Raw genomic sequence first — 14,903 nt, forward strand, 5'->3', positions numbered from 1 at the left:
AATTCTGAAACACCAGTAAACCTGTCCTCCGCCTGCAAAGAAAAAAATTACGATAAATTACACTACAGGCTCACAAAATGATAAATCAAAAATCAAATGGGGTGAAAATGTGCAGTTATCCCGTGCCTCAGTTGTTTTCTTTTCAACTTCATATAGGGAAAAGCAACAGAATGGAGAAAACAGTGGATGAGCTGTTATATGCCATACTCACAGGATGGTTTTAAAGTATTTAATACCAATTCAGATAGGCAACTTACCCAAATAAAACCAAAAATATTTTTCAAAAGTATTTGGCCTAACTGAATATATGACCTGGGAATGACATCCAAATCACAGTGTTTATAGAAAGCCTGACAAGTAGCCTAAGTCTAAACAGACTTAGATGAACAGCCACAGATGCTACTCGTACAGACTACGTAAGCATAGATTCTCTCAGCAACTGAATACAACTCAGAGGTGCAAGCAATAGGTAGAGTCACAAAAAATAACAGTGTGTGAAGATATGAGAGTGTTTAACAGATCACTGCAAAATTAAGGAATTCTGATGAAAACATTACCATCAGTTCTTACTGTCTTTAAGATGGAATTGGACAAGTTGACAGAAGATCAATTTCCCTGTTTCATATCAAAATCAGAGAAAACCCTCAGCAAAAATTGATGACTTTTTGCTTGATGTTACCTTCTTTTTGACTAATCTGACTGGAATCCTGCTAATCAGGACCCCAGTCTATCTGCTTTCCCCTAAAATGTATTGACATGTACTTAGGTACACTCCAGATTGGATACTGGTGTACCCTTATAAGTCCCTAGTATATGGTACGCATGTACCCAGGGCATAGGTACCCCAGAGGCCTCCCATGGGCTGAAGCATGTATTATGCCACCCCTGAGAGGTCATGCATAATGGAACTACAGGTCTGCCATTGCAGCCTGTGTAAGATGGTGCATGCACCACTTACGTTAAATATATGTACTACACTTAAAACCTACAAGTCACCTCTATAGCCGGCCTTAACAATCCTGAAGGCAGGGTGCTTGGTTTTAAGTGAGAGGGTGCCCCTGCATGAGCAGAGCCCCTCTGCAGCCTTCGGAGACGATTCTCCCAGGTTGTCTGTGACACAGCCAGACATCTAGGTAGAGGTGCATTATATCCTCGCGGTGAATGCCATCTCAAACGGCTGGAAAAAAACATGTTGTGTTTGGTATCAACCACCTTGGAGTCCTACCTCCACACTGGTAACCGGTGTGGGAGGTATGAGTCCACCCTTCAGAAGCAAGCTTCGAGGGGTCCCTGGTCTTCCGGTACCAGCCTTCGACCCGGACAGCACAAAATGCTGCCGACCAGAATCACATTTCTGCCTTCCTGCTGTTGAAGCAAGCTCGAGCAGGGGAAGGCAGCACAATAGGCATCCTGTCACAGGGAGGTGTGATCATCTCCCAGGCAGGAATTAGTGCATTGGAGCTTGGAGTGTGCACTTCCAAAGTGCCTGAAAGTCTGCACGAGGGGCACATTTGCTGTCTCTGTGCATAGTCCAGCTCAAACCAGTTCTTGGAGCCGTTGGCTCCTACTCTGGCACGAAACTGGACAAAGGACATGGGAGTAACCTCCCCACTGTCCTGACCCTCCCCTGGGAGGTTCCCCTGAATCTGCCCAACCCTCTCCAGTGGGTACAAAAGAGCTTACCTGGCCGTAGGACCCTAGATTCGATGAGGACAGATTCCGAACAAGAAACCACTGACCTTCGACCGTCTGGACACTCTGGACTTCAACTGGGCCCGACTTCATCTCCCTCTCCGTCCAAAGCATTGTCTGTGCCCGTGCACCATACAGGTTCCATGCAGGACCTGTGGAGTATCAAGGACAACTGAAGTATCTCCCTTGGGGTGAATAAGTCACTCTTCTGCATTCGCAGGCACCGTAACTCAACTGACCAGTCTGCTGATCCTGAGATCCTGCGGACTCCGAAGGCTCCAGCAACACAGGAGGTGGGTTCCTACGTTCCTTGAGGTCGAGCTGCCCTCTCACCAAGTTTGAGGCCAGTATCCCTCGTGGGGACTGCATAACCCGAACCCCTGTGCACCACGTACAATTGCAAGTGCATATGCTTGTTGGTGTTCCCCAACTTTGTGCATTGGGCTGTCGATAACCCAAACCTCTGCGCACATTTCGTACAAAGGACTTCGGGCTCCTCGCACTCCGTGCCCTGCAAGCTGTCATTTTGTGAAACTGCTGGAAGTCCCCTTGCGACGCCTGTGCCTTCGGCCTGCGGGTCCATTTGAGGGACAATCCTGATTTTCTTGGGCTCCCCTGGTTGCTCCAGGCCTGCCCTGACTCCCCTTGCTGTGGTGAGTCCTCTAGTCCTTGCTGAGCCAGACCGTAACCTTTCTTGACCTTCTTCGTGGGTTGCCATTGCCAAGGCTTGTTGGTGCTCCCGCCAGACACCGACCCCTCAGCACTCGACATCCTTCGTGGGACAGCTCGTATCCGGCTCCTGGTCGTCCTCGACGTCTCCTGGTTCCTGCAGCTATAGAGTCATGGTCTCCTTTTTCGCACCTTAAGCATCCGACATCAGTAGGCATTTGTCTACCGAGCCCCCGGTCACTCGAGTGACCCAGACTCTGTCCCCTCTGCTTTCAGGTTCCTTCCATCAAGAATCCACCTGGAGATTCCACCGGACACTTTTCTTCTTTCCAGCAGTGGCATTTCTTTAAAGACTCCCATTGAGAACGACGGAGGTTTCCGACGCCACTTCAGCCCTATGCACCCGGCTCCTCTGGGATAGGTAACTCTCGTACTTTGGTATCCATGGGTGGGGTGGCTCTCCAACCTTCTATGTTCCAAAGGGTTTCCTCGTAATCCACTAGGGAGGGCCCTTAAACTTTAAAATTGCAACCGCAACTCTCCCATTGAATTGTACGTAGCACGCAGTCGTGTTGTCACACTGCACCCATCCTCCTTGAAGTCCCTACTTAGTCACCTTGGGTGGTTCCTTGAGGTCCCAGCGATACTCTACTCTCTAAACACTGTCTTGACTCGAGTCGTGGTTCTTATACCACTATTTATATGGTTTGGTCTCCCCCGGTAGTCCACTATGTATTCGTGCTACTTACGATTGTTTCTGTGCTATAGTATTGTGTGCTTTGTGTTTATCTGCGTGTAGCAGATACTGTGAGGTATTTAAGGGGTTATAATAATATATATATATATATATATATATATATATATATATATATATATATATTCTTATAAAGATTGTGTGGTTCTCCTTTCATTTAACCAATACAATAAGTTTGCATTCTGGTAAAACAAGCTGCTTACATTCATTCAAGACTAAGCCTGAAGGCTGCTCGCCACAGCTACCACTTGGATAGCTTTCTAAGTTTACCTTTGACCTCTTAAATCACCATAAGGGTAGTTTGGACTGGTGCAAGGTGCCCACTTTAATTAGTGGATATCATATACCAGGCCAACTTCACAGTATGTAAAAAAATGGACTAAAAGGCACCGAATTGATCAAGTAGTACTTTCTACTTTCCAAGGTGATGCCGTCTCAGTAGAGTTATGGTGCCCATATTTAAGGAATCGAAGAGCTTTGCACAGCTATCTGCAAGATCCCCATGTCTTTTGACATTGAGGGAACAACTTTGCAACAGCGACGGCCCAGAAAAGCCAACAGCTTAGTTAAAGATACGGCAGATATAGTTGCATAGCCCAAATCTCTCTTCGCCAAAACAGCACCTCTACAATGGAAATATATTCTCGACTTCAAAACCAGAGGTGGGGAAGCTTAGCAAACCTCCCTCAATTTCAAGGAAAGTGAGTAAAGCCTATCCTCCAGTAGCGTTCTTCCCTTGCCCTGCAAGGTAGCTTTCTCCTTCACAAGTTTCTGTCTCTACTCCAGGGTACAACCAGGTAATGGTGGAGATAAAGTGTGTGTAATACAATCAAATGCAGGGATTACTTGTTTGTGCTCTAGTCTACTCTATCATTATGAATGCTAGCACTTTATCTGCTATCCAGGTTCTACAGCCTTTCATCACTCAACATGCTCACGCCCTCAAATGACATGCCTACTGCTATCTAATATTTCAGGATGTTGCGGCAATCAATGCTCCCTTTCATTACCTGCTGCCCTACCTCCCCTTTATTTATTTGATATAATGGGATACCTTAACTTACCAATGCTGACTGGAGTCCTGCCTGGCAGCAGTAACGCATTAGCTTGCTGTTGGTTTTACACTGTGGGACCCGGCCTTGTGGCGTGGGCCTCCCTGACCATCAGCACCCCAGCCCAACCCGTACACCACCCTTGATCCCTGGTTATCGCCGCCCTGCCTCCCCACCCAGTAGCGACCGAAGACCTCCGGCCACCATGTCCCGATGTCCCCGATGGCCGGCCCGGGGTCCCAGCGAAACCTAGACCCTAAACGCGCCATGCCCGGCCGAGGGAGAGAGAACCCCCCCAAGCAAGACAGGGAGGGGTAGTCTCTGTCACACCTCTGACCTCCTCTCAGAAGAGGGTTTCGATCGCCTTCCGGGCCCCCAGGGAGCTGGCTCCCCGCATGCTGGGTGTCTGGAGTCCCTCCCGGTCCAACTTGAAAAGACCAAAGAGCCAAGCGGCAGGAAATCCCAACACACCGCCCCCCAGGCGCCAAGACCCCTCTCTGCGAGGACGCCGGACTTCAAAGAGAAGAAGATATATAACAGGGGGTGCTGAGGGGACTAAAACAGAGAAGACCTGGACCTAACAGAGCCCTGCGGACCTGGTCGCGGCTCGACGAATCTAAAAAGAAGGACGCTACCCGACCCTTGGAAACCTGATGAGCCCTGCTGACTTCGTCGCGGCTCCCGCTTGGCAGAGACCCTCTTCTGCCCGAACCATCAGAGCCCTGCTGACGTCGTCGCGGCTCCCTAGAACACTGAGAACACCGGAGCCCTGCTGAGAGACTCGCGGCTCCCCCCCAACCCTAAGACCGGCTGAGCCTGCTGAGTGAATCGCGGCTCCCTGAAGATCACCCGACCGACAGTTCATTCCTGCCGGAGCCCTGCGGACGTGGTCCATGCTAGAGAGTACACTGGTCCGGCTGGACCCGAGACCGTACCGTGTCCCCCAGCTCGAGGATTGAGAGATGTGCGAAGGATACGGTCCGGCTGGACCCGAGACCGTACCGAGTCCCCCGGCTCGAGATCTGTGCGAAGGATACTCAGCATTGACCCTGAACCTAGAAACTGTCCCGCTACCCCAACCTCCTGTCAAGAAATTACCAACGCTTGTTGTATTGACCAAAGGCTACCTCGCAGATCATAAAGATCCAGAGAATCTATAGATAAAGAGCTCCGTTCTACTGAAACCTACTGTGTGGTGTGTCCCTTTGTCAAGTAGTGCAAGCTCAGCGCGTGCGATCCTAAGTATGAGACCCTTTCCCGAAAGGGCCTCCCCGCCAGTGCTCGGCCTGATTCTGGGAGAGGTGGATCACGGGGTGGTCAGGAACGTGTTCTGTAACCCCCCTGAGATCGGCCCTTCCAACATACACCTGCAAAGCTCCTGCTCCTTAACTAAAATTTCCCTCACACTCTCCCATTACCCTCCCTCAATCTTGCTTCTATTTCACTATCAAAGTCCCATCCCCTATGGCTGCCGTCCCCTACATCCGGATGACTAAATCCCATAAAATATGGCTCTTTTGATCATGTATTTTGTACTCAATGTCCAAACATTTTATATACTAAACTTCAACATATTTCATTATAATCCTATTGTGTATGCAAATACTCGTGTTCCACACTCTGATGCCCTTAGAGCCATGCTAAATGCTTTAGAAACTGTAAAAATAAAATTAATGTACTACGAACAAAAAGTTACCTTCTTGTAAAATAGCTGATCCCCCGGTGCTCTTGTTTTGAGAAATTCTTCACTGTTGAACACTCGGTGTTCATAATTAAGATGGCCTTTAACGTCTCTGTAATATAAATGTACACCTTTTAGAAAATCTTTTAAACCAAATAGTAGAGTAAAATATGTATTCAAAACTGAATACCAAAAAGGTATTTAGATTATTTGCAGCTAGGTATGAAATAGAAAATCCATTACCAATGTCAGCTTTAAAATCTGTGAGGGATGTGTTTTGACCATACACTTTAATTTTAAACATACAACTTGAATCAGTACTCTGTGGAGTAATGTCATCAGTTACGCAAATGTGAAGACTAACAAGTGTTTTCTACATTCTAAGTTCTATGAGAGTATGAGGCAGACAGGTGCAGTGGGAAAGTCAATTTGCCTGTGTTGTGTGAGAATAGGTGGAAGTGTGCTAAAGTCTTATTGTCCAGGTACAGTTGGGCGTCAGCAGTTAATGAAACATTTTCTCATTGTGCACTCTTGCCTTTAGTACCGGTCTATACCTATATAAAGGGCAATTAACTATGGTTAACACTTACAGCGGAGGGCATAAACAGGTGCCAACTCCCTAAGAAAGGGCCTATAAAAGTCAATCACTGATATATTCATAATTCACATCAGAAAAATCATGTTTAAGATATAAAATAGATGAGATGATATGTTCATCACCAATCCATCATCAGGCTCTTATGTAATGTATATGCTTACATTATCCTTTTTATTTATTGTTAGACGCCTTGCCAGATGCTAACATTTGCTTGTGCACTGTTAGAAGGCGACCCCAGGGAGGTCAGGGAGATCACCTAAACACTCTGGGGCCTACCCTCGGGGTATCGTAGCCGGGCACTGGCGGGAGACTCCTCAGGGGGAAGAGTCCCGTATCTAGGATCGCACACACGGCACCACACGACAAAGAGACACCACACGGTAGGTTCTAGGGAACAGATCTTTATCTATTCAGTTTCGTCACATCTTTATGATCACCACGGTAGATATGTACAAAATAGAGCTCGGGCTCAGAGAGTCTCGGTAGGGAAGGGGGTAGCGGGACAGTCTTTGGGGGATCCGGATAGATGCAGGGGCGTACCCAACGCACAGCTCACAATCCTCGAGCCGGGGGATACGCTGCGGTCCAGCCGGACCAGAGGAGTCTTTAGGAGCTGCGAGTCACTCAGCGGGGCTCAAGCACAAGTTCGGAGGTCTTACAATCTTCAGGGGAGCCGCGAGTCATTCAGCAGGGCTCAGCACAAGTTCGGAGGTCTTACGATCTTCAGGGGAGCCGCGAGTCTCTCAGCAGGGCTCAGGTGTTCCAAGGTTGCCAGGGAGCCGCGACCACGCCAGCAGGGCTCTCGTCGTTCCAGAGTCGAATCTGCCAGATAGCCCCAGAGCACCCCTTGATATACCTCTTTGATGTCCGGAGTCTGTGTAGGCAGGGGTCTTAGCACCTGGGGGGGTCGCTCGTTGGAGCTTCCTGCCATGTCGTCCTTTGATCCATTCAGGGTCGGGAGGAGTCCCAGACACCCAGCAGGCGTGAAGCCAGCCCTCAGGGAGGCCAGAGGGCCGATCGAAACCCATCTCCCGAGGGGAGGTCAGAGGTGTGATGGAAACTGCTCCTCCCTCTCTCACTCTATGGGAGCGCGATGTTCCCCAGCCGGGGTGGCGCCTCTAGCCCGGGGTTGTGCTGGGGCCGGGCGGCCATCGTAGGTGCAGGATGAGGGCACGCGGGCCCGGTGGTGCTGGGAAGATGGAGGCCACGGACAGGGAAGTCCGGGTCGGGTGTGTGGGGGTCCTGGTGGGCAGGACCGGCTAGGCCGTGTACTGGGGACTGAATGAGGTGTACGGGTCAGGGGGTGTGGCCAGGGGTCAGGGATGGCCATGCCACAAGGCCGGGTCTAACATGCGTCCCCCCCTAGCTGAAAGCCGGAGAGAACTACCCATCTTCTTGGGGGTTCTCTCCGCTGAGGCGGAAGAACCGGGAGAGGCCGTCAGCGTTGGCGTGGTCAGTACCAGGGCGGTGTTCCACGGTGAAATCCATCCCCTGGAGGGAGATTGACCACCGCAATAGTTTGGGGATTTCCCCTCGCAGCTGCATGAGCCATCGCAGGGGGCGATGGTCAGTTTGGACCTTGAAATGAGTGCCGAATAGATGGGGTCGTAGTTTCTTGAGGGCCCAGACTACGGCGAACGCCTCGCGTTCAATGGTGCTCCTCTTCTGTTCTCGGGGTAACAACCTTCGGCTGAGGAAGGCTACGGGCTGGTCTAGGCCTTGGTCATTCACCTGTGACAGGACTGCCCCAATGCCATGCTCAGAGGCATCAGTTTGTACCACAAACTCCTTGGAGTAGTCGGGGGCCTGGAGTACGGGGGCAGTACACATGGCCGCTTTCAGGGCATCGAACGCCTCCTGGCAGGCAGAGGTCCACTGCACCTTCTTGGGCTGTTTCTTGGACGTGAGTTCCGTGAGGGGACCGACCAGGCTGCCGTACCCCCTGATGAATCTTCGGTAGTAGCCGGTGAGGCCCAAAAAGGCTCGGACTTCCGTTTGGGTAGTGGGTGGTTCCCAGGCTAGGATGGCGTCGATCTTAGGCTGCAGGGGGGCGACCTGCCCGCTTCCGACCTGGTGCCCGAGGTAGACCACCGAACCTTGCCCAATCTGACATTTGCTGGCTTTTACTGTGAGACCTGCCTGGCGCAGGGCCGTTAGCACCCTCCGGAGGTGGTGGAGGTGCTCTCTCCATTCGGAACTGAAAACCACGATATCGTCGAGATATGCAGCGCTGAACTTTTCCAGCCCGGCCAGGACTCTATTCACCAGTCGCTGGAAAGTGGCCGGGGCATTTTTCATCCCGAAGGGCATCACGCGAAAGCGATAGTGCCCATCCGGGGTGGAGAAGGCGGACCGCTCCTTGGCTCCTTCCGTGAGCGCAATTTGCCAGTATCCGCAGGTCAGATCGAATGTGCTGAGGAAACGAGCCGACCCGAGGCGGTCAATGAGCTCGTCTGCTCGGGGGATGGGGTGAGCGTCGGCTCGGGTGACTTCATTGAGTCCCCGGTAGTCCACACAGAACCGGTGTTCTGGGGCGACACCGGGGGCTGCTGCTTTCGGGACCAGTACCACGGGGCTGGCCCATGGGGCTGTCTGAGAGTTCGATCACCCCTAAGGTCAACATCTTCGAGACTTCGGCCTGGATGCAGGACCGGACTCGATCAGGTACTCGGTAGGCTCGTTGCTTCACCGGCGGGCTGTCTCCGGTGTACACGTCATGGACACACCGGTCGGTGACTTTGGGGACGAGAGAGAATAAGTCAGGGAATTGCCCTAAGAGCTGGCGGCAGTCTTCGCGTTGCTGGGAAGTGAGGGATGGAAAGAGGTTCACTCCTTCCACGGAGCCATCCTTCTCCTCGGTACACAGGAGGTCAGGGAGGGGATCTGACTCCTCCTCGGCCCGGTCATCTGTGGCCAGCAGCAGACTCAGCTCCGTCCGCACAAAGTGGGGCTTGAGGCGGTTCACGTGAAGGACCCGAAGGGGGTCCCGAGGGGTCTGGACGTCCACAAAGTACGTGACCTGGCTCTTCCGCTCAACGACTTTGAAGGGCCCAGTCCATTTATCCTGGAGGGCGCAAGGTTTCACGGGGGCCATGACCCATACCGGCTGGCTCGGCTGGAACTCGACCAGAGTGGTGTTCTGGTCGTACCAGCGTTTCATTTCTTCTTGGCTCGCCTCCAGGTTGGCCTCGGCCATTTCTCGAAACTTCCTAGTCTGGTTTCGGAGGGACAGGACGTATCGGAACACATCTCAGGGGGGGGGGGGGGGGGGTCTCGGGGCGCCGCCTCCCATGCTTCCTTGACCAAGCTGAGGGGCCCCCGGACGGGGTGCCCGTAGAGTAACTCAAAGGGGCTGAACCCCAGGGATTTCTGGGGGACTTCCCGGTAGGCGAACAAAAGGCAGGGGAGCAGGACGTCCCACTTGCGCCGGAGGGGCTCTTCCAGGCCTGCGATCATCCCCCTCAAAGCCCGGTTAAACCGCTCTACTAGGCCATTCCCTTGGGGGTGTTACGGTGTGGTGAACTTATAGGACACTCCACATTGTTGCCACAGAGACGTCATGTATTTAGAGATAAAGTTCGTCCTGCGGTCGCTTACGACCTCGCGGGGAAAACCCACACGGGAACAGATCCCCATCAACGCCCAGCCCACCACGGGGGCGGTGATGGTGCGTAGGGGGATGGCCTCCGGGTATCGGGTGGCATGGTCCACTAGGACGAGGATGAAGCGGTGACCTTGGGAGGTCGGGGGGGTCCAGGGGCCCCACGATGTCGATTCCTACCCATTCGAATGGGGTATTGATGACCGGGAAGGGTTGGAGGGGAGCCTTGCGCTTTCCTCCACTTTTCCCACTAGCCTGGCACATGGGACAGGACTTGCAGTGGGTTTCTACATCTGCTTTCATCTTCGGCCAGTAAAAGTGAGTCACTAGGCGACTGTATGTTTTGTCTTGGCCCAAGTGGCCTGCGAGGCTCATGTTGTTTCCTTCTGCCGTTTTTGCCGGTGGTGCGTCCGCTGCTTATGGTACGATCTCTAGATGATGGGCCCGAATCCCGTCGCTTGCCACCAATGTTAGAAGGTGTTGGACTCGTGGCGTGGCCCACTCAGACCCGTAGCGACACCAGGTTACCCCCTACACCCCACACTACACTGACTAGCGTAGCCTCCCCGACCCAGAACCCGGGGTTACCCCTGTCCTCCCCTCCATCTTCCCGACGCCAGGCACCCGTCCCATTCCCCCGGCATCGTGGCCTCCAGTACCCGGCCCCGCAACCCCGCTGACCGCCTCGACCCAAGCGCAACCCCGGCCTAGTCGCGCCATGCCGGCTGGGGGGAGAGAGAGCTCCTGGTGAGCAGGAGAGGGAGGAGTAGTTTCATTCACACCTGGCCTCCTCCCCAGAGATGGTTTCGGTCGCCCTCCGGCCACCCTGAGGGCTAGCTCCACGCCTGCTGCGTGTCTGGGATCCCTCCCGACCCCGCTTTGAAAGGATCAAAGGGCCGCGTGGCAGGAACCCCCAACAAACGACCCCCAGACGCTAAGACCCCTGCCCGTGAGGACTCCGGACATCAAGGAGGAGTCGACCTATAACAAGGGGCGCCCTGGGACCCTCAGCAGTTGAATCCTGGAACGAACAAGCCCTGCTGACGTGGTCGCGGCTGAAGAACATCCCCACAATATCCTACGGAACTCTTGGAACCTTGGTGAGCCCCGCAGACAGCGTCGCGGCTCTACCTGGCAGAGACGGACTTCTGCCTAACGACATCCGAGCCCTGCTGACGTGGTCGCGGCTCACCTTGAACCCTAAGAGAACGCTGAGCCCTGCTGAGTGACTCGCGGCTCCTGGAAGATTGTCCGACCTCCGACGCCCGGACTCGAGTCCTGCAGAGTGGACACCCGCACAAGAGACATTCCGGTCCGGCTGGACCACAAAGATCATCTTGTATCCCCCGGCTCGAGGATTGAGAGCTGTGCGCCGGATACGCTTCCGCATTGACCCAGATCCCAAGACTGTCCCGCTACCCCAACCCCAACCGAGACTTTGTGAGCCCTGGCTCTTCTTGTACATATTCCTGCGGATCATAAAGATCCTGATATTGCTAGATAAAGCATACGTATTCCAGAATCTACGGTGTGGTGTCTCTGTGTTGCCTGGTACTGAAGCAGCGTGTACGATCCGAAGTGTGAGACCCAGTCCTGAAGGGGTCTCCAACCAGTGCTCGGCTATTTCTCCCGGAAGGGTGGGCGCAGGGTGGTCAAGCACATATTCTGTCCTCCCCTGGGGCTAGCCCTTCCAACACTGGTGGCACGCGACGGGATCCAAGCCTGAAATCTAGGGATCGTATAACGAACGGCTGACGCACTACCGAGCAAAGACGACAGAAGATGCCACCATGAGCACCACGGAAGCAGACGCGAGCGCCACGTTTTCTGTACAGCGGTTAGAAGAATATACACACAAGGAGCTGAAACAATTTTGCAAACAACGGAAGATCGCTACCACTGGTCTAAACACCAAGGAAGACATGCAACAAGCCCTGAAAGCCTGGGTGGAGTCCGGAGCCACCCTCCCCCGACTGGACGAACTAGGTGAGGAGACAGAGCGGCCGGACGAGCTCAGGAGCTTCCCGAGGACAAGCAGTAACCCCCAAGCACAAGGCAACGCAGCGGGTGGGGGCTGGTCCCCGGAAGACGCCACAGACAGAGAACGGGACCGAAATCATGAACTAGAAATGGCCAAACTGAAAATAGAGGGTGAGATAAGGCTAGCCAAGAAGAAGCTAGGGTAGAACAACTCCGAGTACAAGGGGAGCTAGGGGGAAAAGAAGTTACAACGGGAACACGAGGAAAAGAAACTTCGGCTGGAGCACGAGCGCAGCTTGAAGGAAATAGAGTTCAGAGCACGGAGCGAGGGAGCTCGACCCTCGGGGGGCCGAGAACCCACGCCCCTGGGGGAAACGAAAGTCCACATCCCTAAGGATGTGGTCAAAGAGTACTACCGGAATGATGACATTTAGCAGTGGTTCAAAGCCTACGAGGTAGCTATGACCTCCCACCGCGTTCCACAGAAAGACTGGGGGGCCGGGTTGTGGGGGCGATTCCTGAGCGAAGGGCGAGACACCCTCCTTGACCTACCGGCCTCCATGCAAACATCCTACAGCCACATGAAGGAGGCCCTCCTCACGAAATACGGCCTCACCCCCGAAATGTATCGGCAGCGGTTCCGGGACTGCCGAAAGATCCCAGGCACCACCTGGGTGGAATACGTAAACTTTTACAGCCGAGCGCTGGAAGGGTGGATCAAGGGCAGCAAGGTCACCACCTTCGAAGAGTTGACCGACCTCATTGCCTGGGAACACTTGTGCACCAACTGTTTCGTAGAACTATGCCAGCACCTGCTCGACAGCAAACTCACAGACCCGAGGAAGCTGGCCGTCGAAGCAGATCGCTGGGTAAACACCCGGGTCCCCCGGAACCCCGTAGGAGACTACACCCGCAGCCAGCAAGGACCTCCCCGTCAGAGAGGGGGGGGGAATCAAGGGAGACAGAGGGAGTTCCCACCCGGGCCCCCGCGTAGCCCCCCGAGGAACCCACCCCCGGGGTTCCCAGCTCCTCCACCAGGCAGTGCCGCCACCCCCGGCCGACACGGCCCCCGGGTAAATATCACCTGTTTCCGCTGTCAACGGCTAGGGCATTACACCAGTGACCCTCAGTGCCCCATGGCCCAGAAACCCCCCACGACATGGCCACCGTGACCCTAGGGGAGGAGTTTGAGGACCCCGAGGGATGGGAACCTGCAGCCATAGCCCTAGTTTCTCTAGGAGATCGAGATATGATTCCCGGGGCCCCCCTACCCGCAAACACCAAGAAGTACCGCCAGATTGTAAAGGTCAACGGCCACCCGGTGGAGGCCCTCCGCGACACCAGGGCGAGCATCACTGGTGACCTCAGCCACCTAGTCCAAGCGGATCAGATCATCCCCAATGTCTTTTGCCCTGTGATAGCTTCCGACAACACCGAGAGTTTGTGTAAGGTGGCCCTGGTACCATTCGAATGGGGGGGGGGGGGAGTAACCGGAACCTTGCGGGTGGCTGTCTGAACCACACAACCTGTGGACTGCATGCTAGGAAACGACCTGGAAAGTTCCCCCTGGAGACAGGTCGAGCGCAAGACCCACCTCGGGATAATGGGTCTACCAGAATGGGTGTGCGCAACCACCCAATCCATGGCAGCCGACTACCCCCCCGCGGGGGAGTCTAGGACGAAGCCCCCAGCACCCCCTCCGTGGCCCAACCCGGCAATGATCCTGTTGAACGTCACACCCTATCCCCAGGAGAAGAGCCCCCTGCCGACGGCGGGTCCGTCCAGCCCGACCACGCACAGATCACGGAGTTAGGTGATCTGCCCGAGTTGGCCCAGTGGCGCCACGAAGGGGGCCCCTCCCGAGAGGAGTTCTGCCGAGAACAAGCGACCTGTCCTTCCCTGGTCGGACCCCGGCAGCAGGCCGCCGCCCAAGCCGCGGGCGACCAAACGGGAACCCACTTATTGTATTGGGAGAATGACCTCCTGTATAGCGAACAGCGGGCTGCCGAGCTAGGGTCAGCCCGGGTCCTGGTGGTACCCCTCCGCTTCCGAGACTTCCTCCTGGGCTTGGCCCATGATGTACCCCTGGCCGGCCACTTGGGCCAGGACAAGACCTACCATCGCCTAGTAACGCACTTTTATTGGCCAAAAATGCGAGCCCACGTAGAGGCCCACTGCAAGTCCTGCCCCACGTGCCAAGCCAGTGGTAAAAGTGGAGGGAAGCACAAGGCCCCCCTCCAACCCTTCCCAGTCGTCAGTACCCCCTTTGAGCGAGTCGGAATTGACATAGTGGGGCCCCTGGACCCCAAGACCGCCCAGGGTCACTGCTTTATCCTCGTCCTAGTGGACCATGCCACCCGATACCCGGAGGCCATCCCCCTCCGCACCGTCACGGCCCCCGTGGTGGGCCGGGCCTTAATGGGGATCTTCTCCCGGGTAGGGTTCCCCCAAGAGGTCGTGAGCGACCGAGGTACCACTTTTATCTCCAAATATATGAGATCCCTGTGGCAACAGTGTGGAGTCTCGTATAAATTCACGACCCCTTACCATCCCCAAGGCAATGGTCTAGTGGAGCGGTTTAACAGGACTCTGAAGGGGATGATCATGGGTCTCGAGGAGCCCTTGCGGCGTAAGTGGGACGTCCTCCTCCCTTGCCTCCTGTTCGCATACCGGGAAGTCCCCCAGAAGTCCTTGGGGTTCAGCCCATTTGAGCTGCTGTATGGGCACCCAGTCCGAGGCCCCCTGAGCTTGGTCAAAGAGGGGTGGGAGACGGCACCCCGGAACCCCCCACAGGACGTGTTCCGGTACCTGTTGACTCTCAGGAACCAGACTCGGAAGTTTCGCGAGCTGCCCGAGGCCAACCTCGAGGCGAGCCA

At 54.5% G+C, this 14,903-nt stretch overlaps 1 protein-coding gene across 2 annotated transcripts in view; it reads right to left on the reverse strand.

Annotated features, from left to right (window-relative positions):
* Positions 1-14,903, reverse strand: part of DENND3 (DENN domain containing 3) — a 757,020-nt gene that overhangs the window by 388,048 nt on the left and 354,069 nt on the right. For both annotated transcript variants that reach the window (XM_085604830.1, XM_085604832.1), the window contains exon 10: positions 5,864-5,960. In XM_085604830.1, coding sequence (XP_085460956.1) covers positions 5,864-5,960 — 97 coding nt within the window. The remainder of the gene's footprint in view (positions 1-5,863; positions 5,961-14,903) is intronic.

The sequence above is a fragment of the Triturus cristatus genome, chromosome 5_1 (assembly GCF_964204655.1).
Source record: "Triturus cristatus chromosome 5_1, aTriCri1.1, whole genome shotgun sequence".
NCBI classification, from domain to species: domain Eukaryota; kingdom Metazoa; phylum Chordata; class Amphibia; order Caudata; family Salamandridae; genus Triturus; species Triturus cristatus.